The sequence below is a fragment of the Phacochoerus africanus genome, chromosome 2, assembly GCF_016906955.1.
Source record: "Phacochoerus africanus isolate WHEZ1 chromosome 2, ROS_Pafr_v1, whole genome shotgun sequence".
Classification (NCBI taxonomy): domain Eukaryota; kingdom Metazoa; phylum Chordata; class Mammalia; order Artiodactyla; family Suidae; genus Phacochoerus; species Phacochoerus africanus.
In genome coordinates, this window is record NC_062545.1 from 57,613,699 (window position 1) to 57,625,842 (window position 12,144).

Consider the following 12,144-nt stretch of genomic DNA (forward strand, 5'->3'; position numbering starts at 1 on the left):
GAATGAAGAACAATCTCAAACCTTGTTCCTCAAGCTCTCCATCATGCATTTTCCCATCAAAGTCTTCTGACATCTCAATGGCATTGTCCTCGCCCTTAATGTCTGGTTTTGAGTCAGGATCTTCTTTATCCTTTTCTTGACCCTTCTGAAATGTATCTTCTGCCTAGATCAAAAAGCATTACAGAAAACATAAATGAACATTCCAAGTTACTAATGTTTATTCAGCTTTAAAGAGAGTACAAATATATTAGTGCCAAGGTTAACAGTATAAAATTATCTCTGGAAAGAGAAGAAAGAATCAACTGAGAAAAGACACATAATTTGTGACTTGCTTTAACATTTCCGTAGTTAATTTCTAGTTTCACTGCACTATGTTGTTAGAGAATATAGAATTCTGTTCAGGTTTTCTTCACGTGAATTGTTTTATTTTTAATCTAAACATATATTTTTAAAAGACTGTACATTCTCTATAGGACAAAAAAATTCACCAGTCTTATTATATTGCCCATAAATTTAATATTTGTCACTTTGCTCTCTCATAGACATCACACTCACAGTGGAGTACTTCTCCCCCCATGCCTTTTTTTATTTTTTTGTTGAAGTAGGTTGATTTACAACATTGTGTTACTTTCAGGTATACAGCAAGGTGATTCAGTTACACATACATGTATATGTGTATATATATAATAACCTATAAAAGAATCTGAAAAAGAATAAAGATTCTTGGAGTTCCCGTCATGGCTCAGTGGTTAATGAATCCTACTAGGAACCATGAGGTGGTGGGTTTGATCCCTGGCCTTGCTCAGTGGGTTAAGGGTCCAGCGTTGCTGTGAGCTGTGGTATAGGTCGCAGACGCAGCTCGGATCTGGTGTTGCTGTGGGGCTCTGGCGTAGGCCTGCAGCTACAGCTCCAATTAGACCCCTAGCCTGGGAACCTCCATATGCCATGGGTATGGCCCTAGAAAAAAACAAAAAGATAATTAAAAAAAAAAAGAATAAAGATTCTTTTTCAGATATTTTCTATTACTGGTTATTGTAAGGTATTGAATATAGATCCCTATGCTATACAGTGGCCCTTGTTTATTTTCTATATGGTAGTGTGTCTGTCAATCACAAGTTTCTAGTTTATCCCTCCCCAGTCACTATAATTTTCTTTGCTTTTCCTTAAACTATATATTCCTACATAATCTACATCATATTTGAGGAAAAGACTTAGGATTGCTATCCCTTTCATCATGGCTGAATTTTTTAAGTCCTTTTTTTAAAATATAAAAGCAGAGTTCCCATCATGGCTCAGTGGTAATGAGCCCGACTAGTATCCATAAGGATGCAGGTTCGATCTCTAGCCTGGATCAGTGGGTTAAAGATCCAGGCATGGCCATGAGCTGTGGTGTAGGCTCGGATCCTGCATTGCTAGGCCTGCAGCTGCATCTCCGATTCAACCCATAGCCTGGGAACTTCCATATGCCCCATGTGCGGCCCTATAAAGCAAAAATAATAATAATAAAATATAAAAGCAATAAAAATCTCAATTTAAAAATTTCTAAGCAAAACAGAGTAAGTTCTCCTAGCACCGGAATCCTCCAACACTAGCAAAGAAATCACCACTGTGACGTTTTGCAGCACCTTTTGATCTGTAAGTATATCAACAGATACTTATAAATATAGGTAGTATGTATCAATACCTGCCTCCTAAGACCTTTATCAACAAAAAAAAAAAGGATCATAGTTTATACAAACTATTTTTCTTTCTTAAGTTAAAAAAAGTCTGCTTTTCTTTCTTTTTTTTTTTTTTGTCTTTTGTTGTTGTTGTTGTTGCTATTTCTTGGGCCGCTCCCGCGGCATATGGAGATTCCCAGGCTAGGGGTTGAATTGGAGCTGTAGCCACCGGCCTACGCCAGAGCCACAGCAACTCGGGATCCGAGCTGCGTCTGCAACCTACACCACAGCTCACGGCAATGCTGGATCCTTAACCCACTGAGCAAGGGCAGGGACCGAACCCACAACCTCATGGTTCCTAGTCGGATTCGTTAACCACTGCGCCACGACGGGAACTCCTGCTTTTCTTTTTAAAGTTGTTTTTTGCATTGGATTTGCACTTTAGTATTAGGTTCACTTTTTATTTTATTTTTCCCATTAAAGTACTGTGTGCTAATTAAGTTAAATTTGAGAAATACAGAAAGGCCAAAGTAACAATAGTGTGCGTTTACTAGAACTTTATCACATAAACACTAGCATTACCCTTTTGGTTTCTGTTTTTTGTTTTTGTTTTTTGCTTTTTAAAGCCGAACATGCAACACATGGAGGCTCCCAGGCTAGGGGTCCAACTGGAGCTACAGCCACAGAAACATCACACCACAGCCACAGAAACATCAGATCCAAGCCACGTCTGTGATCTATACCACAGCCACAGTAATGCCAGATCCTTAACCCACTGAGCAAGGCCAGGGATCAAACCTAGTCGGGTTGGTAACACCTTAAGCTACAACAGGAACTCATCACCCTTTTGGTTTTTTATTTCTCTCCAGTTTTCCCTTCAAAGGAAGAGTGGACGTTTGAATGGGTTTATCCTTTTATTTTTAATAGACATAATCAGACCTTAAATAGAAATTTGTAGATTGCTTTAAATTTAGAATGTAAGTAATAAAAACAAATCCCACTATCTTTTATTTCTTCAAGTCACAGCTGATTGACCTAAATGACTAAAATAGTAATGTTTAGGAGTTCCCATCATGGCTCAGCCAGGGATTGAACCCTGGACGTGGGTTCAATCCCTGGCCCTGCTCAGAGGGTAAAGGATCTGGTGTTGCCATGAGCTGTGGTATAGGCTGCAGACTCAGCTTAGATCTCACATTGCTATGGCTGTGCTATAGGCTGGCAGCTGCAGCTCCGATTAGACCCCTAGCCTGGGAACTTCCATATGCTGTGGGTTTGAGAAGCAGTAATGTTTAAAAAAAAAAACCAAAAAACAAAAAAAAAACACAAGGGCACAGAGCTTAAAATTTCAACGTCTTAAAGACATACAACAATAAAACCTATTAACAGCAAACAGTAGCATCATTATTTAATGCAGTTAACACTTAAAATAGCTACACTTTTAACTTTAAATGAACTATTACCAAAAATGCAGCCTAGAAAATGATCAGCAAAAACCTTCCCATTTATTTTTTTTCTTTCTTTTTTTTTTGTCTTTTTTGCTATTTCTTTGGACCACTCTCACGGCATATGGAGGTTTCCTGGCTAGGGGTCTAATTGGAGCTGTAGCCACTGGCCTACGCCAGAGCCACAGCAACGTGGGATCCGAGCCGCGTCTGCAACCTACACCACAGCTCACGGTAACACCGGATCCTTAACCCACTGAGCAAGGACAGGGATCGAACCCGCAACCTCATGGTTCCTAGTCGGATTCGTTAACCACTGCGCCACCACGGGAACTCCAAACCTTCCCATTTAAAATTAAAAAATTTTATGTCATTTCCCTTCCAAATTATAGCTGCAACAAATAACTGGGCTGCAAAGTTCCTTTCTGTGGTCTTTAAGCGTTTCATTTATAGCTGCTCCCCAAGCTCCGGTATTCTTAAGGTGCCTAGATTATAGTTTGAGAACCATTACCTAATAGAAAAAAAATTTTGAAAACTTACCTGTTCTTCATTTTCTATCTGGTCACTCACATCCTTCATGCCCTCGCCTTCTCCAATCCCACCGCCCTCATAGTCATGGAACTCGGTAGCTCCCTCTCCTGCTGAATCTTCCATAAATTCTTTGGGCAAGCAAAATCCCTCAAAAACAAAAAGAGTGAAAGTTAGGTACAAAAGCAATAAAAAAAAGGAATTTCCAGTCTGCTGCAGGAAAGACTACCATAAATAATTGATTAGTTCTTTCCTAGCTTAGTAAGCATTTTAAATCCGGTCAAAGTATAGCAGACTTTTGACATTTTCTTCCTTGGTGATAATAGTTATTACAGGAGCTCTTGTTGTGGCTCAGCAGGTTAAAGACCTGACTGACACTGTCTCTGTGAGGATGCAGGCTTGATACCTGGCCTCAATCTCTTAGTAGGTTAAGGATCTGGAGTTGCCACGAGCTGTGGCGTAGGTCACAGGTGCAGCTCAGATCCAGTGTGGCTGTGGCTGTGTCAAAGACCAGAGCTGCAGCACCCATTCAACTCGTGCACTGGGAACTTCTATACACCACAGGTGCAGTCATTAAAACAAAGAAAAAAGTTATTATGCAGTTTCAAAGCTTGATATCACATTTAATATATGAGTGTTTGACTTTGTGGAGGCATGCATGTGGTAATTTGCCATTCTGCCAAGACAAAAATTTGAATGAGGTATATATACTAGGATCACATTTAGCAGGGGCGGAACCGCTCAGTGTCTAAATCCCAAGGGGGTTTTGTCCTTCTATATCTCATTCCCCAGTCATTAAGCTTGAGAGGAAAGAGACAAGACAGGTAACCCTGCGGGTACAGCAACTCGAAGCAGGCTGCTACAAGTAAGAGATTTCATTTTCACTTTAACAAGTGAAGAAAATTTTGTGTGATATTCCTCGCAGTCATATTAATCGTAATATTTAAAAATAAATAAAGATAAGGATATAGACAAAGGATAAAGAATATTCTGGGAGTTCTCATTGTGGCTCAGTGAAGAAAATTTTGTGTGATATTCCTCGCAGTCATATTAATCGTAATATTTAAAAATAAATAAAGATAAGGATATAGACAAAGGATAAAGAATATTCTGGGAGTTCTCATTGTGGCTCAGTGTGTTAAGAACCTGACATAATATCCATGAGGTTGTTGGTTCGATCCCTGGCCTCACTCTAAGGATCTGACATTGCCATGCAGCTGTGGCTCAGATCCAGTGTTGCCATGGCTGTGGCACAGGCCTGCACCTGCAGCTCTGATTTGACCCCTAAATGTCACAGGTGCATCCATAAAAAGAAGACTGCCTTTCCTCCCCAGATCTTGAAGTAAATCTGTCGCTCTCAGGGAGTATGCTGTATCTTGCCTTGGCTGTTTGCTGCCAAGACACCTGGCATCCAGGAGGGCAAAGGGTATAGAGTTAAGAACAAGATCAGACACAGTAACAGTCCTGAAGAGTTAACAAAACTGTGTTTCAGGAGTTCTCGTCGTGACTCAGTGGTTAACGAATCCGACTAGGAACCATGAGTTGCAAGTTTGATCCCTGGCCTCGCTCAGTGGGTTAACTATCCGGCGTTGCCGTGAGCTGTGGTGTAGATTGCAGATAAGGCTTGGATCCTGCGTTACTGTGGCTCTGGTGTAGGCTGGCGGCTACAGCTCTGATTCAACCCCTAGGCTGGGAACCTCCATATGCCGCGGGAGCGACCCTAGAAAAGGCAGAAAGACACCCCCCCCCCCCCCCCCCCCGGTTTCATGTCCTAAAAGCAAAAATGAACTACTAATGTGTGAGACAAAGTGGACAAAAAAAGCAGCAAAAGAAACTAATGGCCCTCAATCAAAAATTTTATCACAACACAAGCTATCAAGGTATTTGTCAATCTGAGGATGAAAATATACTACAGATAAGCCATCAACTAACAAGGTCAAGATCCAAGACCAGCAAACACTGATTGTGACTTACACAGAAACAGCTTTCTATGGATCGAATGCTTCAAAAACAACCTACATCTATGATCTTAGCAGTGAGTATAACCTACTTTCACGTTCCCTCAGCACTCCTCAGAAGGGAGAGGGAGACAATTCAAACACTTAACTGAAAAGAAAGGCAAACTCATTCTCGGGACATGTATTCTTAGAAAGTTGATAGAAAAATATGTTTTGGTTAAAATAGTGAGATACACTATTTTAAAGAAATATGTTTTGATGTAGGTAGAATAAACCATAAAAGAAGTCAGCTGTCCTTCTGCCAGCGCAGTACTATAGTGGCTGCAGGTGGGACAGCCACTGGGCTCCCAGCGCTTTGGTTTTATCAGCACCACCTCTACCCCACGGCCTCCCCCGCCAAACGCACACAGGTCTGGTAAGATCAAAGCCACTTTAGAACCTGTCAGACAAGAGCAATCATGCAAGTGGACAAACATAGCTGACCCAAACCTCAGGGCATCCTCAATATACTCTGTCCTGGCACTGTCCTTTTTATTTTTATTTATTTATTTATTTATTTATTTTAATTTTCTTTCTGGCTGCGCCCACAGCGTTTGGAAGTTCCAGGGCCAGGAATCAAACCCAAGCCATAGCAGTGACCCAAGCCATAACAGTGACACTACCAGATATTTAACCTGCTGAGACACCAGGGAACTCCCTGCCACTGTCTTTTTAGGGCCACACCTGTGGCATATAGAAGGCCCCAAGCTAGGGGTCAAGTTGGAGTTGCAGCTGCCAACCTATGCTACAGCCACAGCAACACAGGATCCGGGCCACATATGCGACCTACACCACAGCTCACAGCAACACCAAGTCTTTAACCCACTAGCAAGGCCAGGGATCAAGCCCACATCCTCACGGATACTAGCAGGGTTCATTATCAATATGCCACAATGGGAACTCCCACTATCTTTTGCATGCAGTTTCCTCCAAGAAGAGATGGGATGTAACAGTGGTTCAGTGTCCATCAGATAGACGTGGCAAATCCGACACATTCATTTATCCACTATTCAACGAATGTACATATTTATCTTCCAGATAAAAGGCCTGGGCTTGTTACTCTTTTTTTTTTTTTTTTTTTTGAGCCTTTCCAGTACTTCAGATACTCATAACTAAGAATTCTTGACTGTTTACAAAAAGCCTAGACTTCACCTTCAGTTTATAAATTCCTATCTTCCTCAAGCGAAACATACCTATACGATAGATACTTGGATTCAGAAATGATCTTGAGGTACTAGAAACATATAAAAAATAAACTACATACTCAGTTGAAGGTGTTTCTCACAAAAATGCAAATTTCACTTTAGAAATGAGGAAACTGAGGTTAATGGACTTACTCTTTGAGTCCCAAACTGGACACCCTCATGACAGGACTTATGACACAGTGCTGGGCCTGTTAGATCTGTGTGCTGCTCTTGAATTTCAAGGGTAGGGGATACAATCCCTACAACTTCGGTGCTTTTCACAACACTGGCTACATGGCTGAATGACTTACCTATTACAGAAAAATGCCCCTCCTGATATTAAGAGCCCTATTACCATTTTATCATGATTAAATACAAATGACTTAAAACTTAATAGCTTTAAGGATTCATTTAGCCTATGAGTTTAGCTCAAAATTATCAGAAAAGAATTCCAAACTAGAGACAGGGAAAGAAGGGTGTGAACAGAAAGCAGCAGCCTTTAGACAGACTTGGAGCCTGGGGGCCCTGCAGGTTCTAAGACTTCAGCGGAAGCAGGCTTAGTAAAAAGAGGCCAGACACAGCAGTAAAACATCCACAGGGAGAGCATACCACCTCCTGCGCTATGTGACGGTCCAAAACAAGCCCATCCACCCCAGCATTGATGGGTATGGACTATCTGGGTACCCACGGCCCCAAGGTGCTCCCCATAAACCGTCCTTACCTTCTGGGCCAGCTCCATGAAGATCTGGGCAAGCACAGCGAGCAGCTTTGCAGAGCTTCGGTGAGTTGCCAGAGACACGGTCAGGAAGAAGAGGACAAGGTCTGAGTACCTGGAGAGCATGGGCAGCAGGCGCACCAACAAGCAGCAGGCCTGGGTGAAGAGCTGGGGCAAAAAGACAGAAGGCCTGCTCACACCGCATTTCCTCTGGGTGACAGAAATGTTCCCGGACTAGGCAGTGACAGTGACAATGGATGTGCGACATTGTGAATGTACTAAATGTCACCAATAGTATGTTTTATTCACACACACACACCTGCCGAGATTTCTTCCTTATTCATACAAACCTTCACAAAACTACACTTTAAATTCTCAGTCACTTTAAGTCTCAGTTAATAAATTAGTTTGGTTTTTTAAAAAAATATGTTTATAAACAAATTCTACTGTTCAAAGTTTGATTCTACTGAATCAAAGTTGACACTGGAGGCAATGCTACAGAATAACATACAGGCCCTAGAACATAAGCGGCTTCTCTGGCCTTACAGAGATGACAACCCCATCCTCTTCTGGCTCTTTGTGAAGGGAATGGCATTTGCACAGTAGGACCCACAAGCCTTCGTTATGGTGGCGACATCCACCATTAACATCAAATGCCCGGAAGTCTGTGATTAGGATGTGATGTGGATTGCTAGCATTGTTACACCTATGCATTTTAAGACTGTAACCCTTATCCAGCAAGCCCTAAGCTTGTAAAGTTTTGTCAATGAGGTTTACATGTATAAAGAGATCAAGTTCTTAGTGTTTCTATCAAGGAGGCCTGCTTTGGGACCAGCCACAGAATGGAGCGAGGCAAGACTCCCTCTGCCAGGCCCACTATGGACAGCACGAAGCCTGCAAGGACCCACTGGTTACCATGTGCTTTGCTGCTGTGCCATCCTCGCCATACGACTTCAGCCTCTCCAGCAGCTCAGAGACAGCGGAAATTATCTTCTGCACATGCAAAGTGCTCACGTCGGCCCAGAGGTCATCCTCTAAGAGTCTTATCAGATGTCCTGACTGCAGTCCCCCAAGACCAGCTGCTTCTTTCATTCACAGAAAAGAACGACATGGTGAATGACAGAAAATAAACCCCTTTCATCTTCATTCATCCAATAATTATTTCCAACATTTGTCCTTAAATATTTAGCCATGAAAATAGATCATCAAATAAAAACTGAATCAAGTCTGAAACTAATTTTTCCCCTTATTTCAGACGTACCATCCTCTTCTTGTGGTCCTGTTTGGTCAGTGTTCTCCTCTGCTTTCTTACTGTTTCTTTCTGCTAAGTTCTGGATGGCACACAGGATGGCCCGGATGGCAGTTTCCATCTGCTCTGAAAAATCCTCTATAAACCCTTCCTCCAGTGCTTGGTTTCCTAGTCAAGTAACACGGTACAAAACAAATTTTAAAAACCAAATCATTTGTTTCAGTGCCTCTGGAAATCATGAGCAATCCTCATTTGGTGTTTTAATAAATAGACACAGATAAAGCACCTGCTATGACTGAGCCACTGTCAAGCTGTGCTGGATACAAAGATGAACGAGACATCCCCGGCCTAAATAAACCTACAAGGCTAGTGTCTTTGCTAAAAGAATGCCAAAAATATGAAGACAGTTAAGATGTTGTGCATAAGCACCAACTTAGTCCCAACATCTGGCGTCAGCTTTCCAGTATAAGGGAGAATTTTCTGGAACAGCAGTGAGCCTATGCTGCCTCCCCACACGTACTCTAAAGTAAGCAACATGACAGCAATCCAGAAGCAAGGTACTCAAACAACAGAGGCAATGTAAGTTAAGAGTTGTGGGTTCAACCACACTTGCCTGCCTTAGCGCCCCGGACAGATACAGGTAGAAAACAGTGTGTCTGAAGGACAATCTGGACTTTTTAAGACATTGTTCCTACACTGGGCTTTACTCCCTTAGTGAGCAGCAGTCCTCACCTCCTTGGCCACCTGGGGTGAGCAGATGTATCTTCCAGGTAGTGAAGTCATCTGTGGCTTTATTGATCTCTCTTCTTACATATTCCAGACTCTCTACTAATGCCATTTGTGAGTCTGTTTGCTCACCCTCAACCCCTGGAAGAATGAACAAGGACTCTAGGCCTTGCAAATGAGCTGATACCTGGGACAGGCAACTCAGCCCAGAAGAGCAAACTTCAAAATCTTTCCTGCAACAACAGAAACGTCACAATGTTGAAATGAAGTGCTACCACACACACACCCCTGCATCCACTAAACCCATCACAGCTAAAGATTTATAGCAAGACGTATGCCACAAAGCACTGCGCCCATCCACTGGAAAACTGAGGACTGAAGCATGACCCCTTTCATCATTTCATCCCATTACTAAACCTGAACAACATCCACACACACAGAGGGAGAGCAAAGACATAGGCACACTCACCAAGAATGAAAGAGAGTCTCACAAGATTGCTGCCTAATTTTATCAACATCAGCTTTCACTGTTTTAATGGTTTTCAGCATCTCTGTTAATCTCTCGGTTGACTGCTGCCAAAGCTGGTCTTGTTTCCTCATCCGGCAACCAGAGGGCAGCTGATTTCTAGGAACTGGAGATGGGTAGCTCAGATCTGATGGGATATGGTCCAGCACTGCTCCAGAAAGCTGCCCTGTCTTGAGCTCTGGTGCTTCTAGACTCTGTGCCTGGGCATCACCTTGGCCTGGAGCCGGCCCCACACTGGGGCAGCACTGGAGGAGCCAGAGGAGCTGCTCAAGCAGGATCTGGCTCTGCATGGCCAGGTGCTGCAGCCTCTCCGTCCACTGCTGAACCCCATCCTGAGGCGGGAAGGCCACAGGGTAGACAGGCGGCCCCGTAAGCCTGCCATGAATCTCTTGCACACAACTGAGCAGGTTCCTGTGCAGAGAAACAAACCCACGGGAAAAACATATGGCACCTAAACTGTGTCACCAAGCTGTTTGTAATAGTAAATTTGTTTACTTCTGAATGAAATTCAGGCTTTCCCACATACATAGAAAAAGAGGATTCCCCCAGACAAGTAAAAAGCCTGTTAAAATGCCTTCCAAAGTACATGAACCAGCCCCCAGTGCTTAGATACGCCCTCTGAGTATCAGAAGTATCAGCACTCACTGCTTACCACCTGCCCCTCCCAGCCCTCTCACATCCAGCACAGCTCTGCAGTGACTCAACTGCCAGTGTGTTTGTTTTTCAATCTAGTAAATGTAATATACTTTACTAGATAAGTTCTTATGAGTGGAGAAGAAAATGCTGAAGCTGAAGTGATTATAGTCTATAATACTACCTCTCAGCCAAGAATCCACTCAGCAGATGATGACAGGTTTCTGAACTGTCCTCATCTTTTAAATATCTATTTCCAGTAAGGAGCATCATGGACAGTTCAGCAAATTGCAACTCTGCGGTCCATAAAGCCTAACTAGTCGAAGCCGATTCACATCTGATCTGTGCCAGAGACAGGGACACCCCAATACCAGGAACACAACTGTACCCCTCAGCCCACACGGATGCCCCCATTCCAATAGACCCAGGTGTGGTTCGGCTGTGACAGTTCTGGCATCTTACTTGGCCCTGAACTCATCCCCTAGAGATGCAGAGGCATCACCACCAAAAACAAGGAGCAGAGCGACCTGCTTCTCGGGGCCTCAGACTTCACAGTAGCACTAAGCTGCACACAATGCTCCTGGCTGTGCTGCAAAGGCTGCCAGTCAACCCATACCTGAGGAGGATCCATTGCTCGGTCAGCAAGGTCAGTGAGCGCCGCTGCCGGATAAGCACCTTCATCAAATGTGCCGAAAAACCTTTACACCGCTCCACGTTGCCTGTGCCCATCTCCTGGCAAGGGAAGAGGGAAGAGGAGAGCATGCTGGGGGCTGCCAACACTGCTCCATGCTGCACCCCTGGGGGGCCCAGCTCAGGGAAGCGTGGAGGTGCTGCCCTCTAGAGGCGACATGCGGGCCCCTGTGAGCAGCATTGCTCCGATTATGCTTCCACAGATCACTGACGTTCCCTGAAAAGGAACCAGGTTTACCACCAAAATTGGGTATCTGTGGTCTCTTCTCAACTTACATGGGGGGAAAAGATCTGAGGGGGGCATTCTCAATCTGAAGTTTTTCTTCCATAATTTTTCTTATGCATTTGGTCCTGAGTAATAAGACTTATAAGACACTCTAATAAACACAAAATTACAGATATTTATATTAAGTTTAATGATGTTCTGCAAAAAGCTCAGTCACTGTCACTAATGGGCTGTGATCATGTGACAGGGTCTGAGAATGACAGGAACAGGAATGTCCCTAGGCCCCAACAATCCCAAGGATCCATCATCCTACCTTGGCAGGGGCTGCTAAGGCAGCACTAAGCCTGGCGTGCCGTGCAAGAGAGCGATAGAAATACTTCTGGCACCCATCCCATGAAGAGGAGATTTCTGTAAGCAGCCTGGAGAAGAAATCAACATGATTTACTTAATTAAAACCACTATCTCCACCCAGATCCTGAGGACTCAGGGACTGGTCTATTTAGCCACAACCCAAAGATTTATTTCTGTGAGGACTCATGCAGTCAGGCACTCATCAGTCCTTTATACAAA

At 43.4% G+C, this 12,144-nt stretch overlaps 1 protein-coding gene across 4 annotated transcripts in view; it reads right to left on the reverse strand.

The window, feature by feature from the left end:
• Window positions 1–12,144, reverse strand: part of MDN1 (midasin AAA ATPase 1) — a 163,380-nt gene that overhangs the window by 23,599 nt on the left and 127,637 nt on the right. For 3 of the 4 annotated variants that reach the window (XM_047761100.1, XM_047761085.1, XM_047761111.1), the window contains 9 exons: window positions 11,888–11,993; window positions 11,275–11,390; window positions 9,969–10,436; window positions 9,506–9,732; window positions 8,786–8,941; window positions 8,440–8,609; window positions 7,531–7,692; window positions 3,641–3,778; window positions 22–163 (listed from right to left, as the gene is read on the reverse strand). In XM_047761100.1, coding sequence (XP_047617056.1) covers window positions 22–163; window positions 3,641–3,778; window positions 7,531–7,692; window positions 8,440–8,609; window positions 8,786–8,941; window positions 9,506–9,732; window positions 9,969–10,436; window positions 11,275–11,390; window positions 11,888–11,993 — 1,685 coding nt within the window. The remainder of the gene's footprint in view (window positions 1–21; window positions 164–3,640; window positions 3,779–7,530; window positions 7,693–8,439; window positions 8,610–8,785; window positions 8,942–9,505; window positions 9,733–9,968; window positions 10,437–11,274; window positions 11,391–11,887; window positions 11,994–12,144) is intronic. The other variant, XM_047761094.1, reaches the window with a different exon arrangement.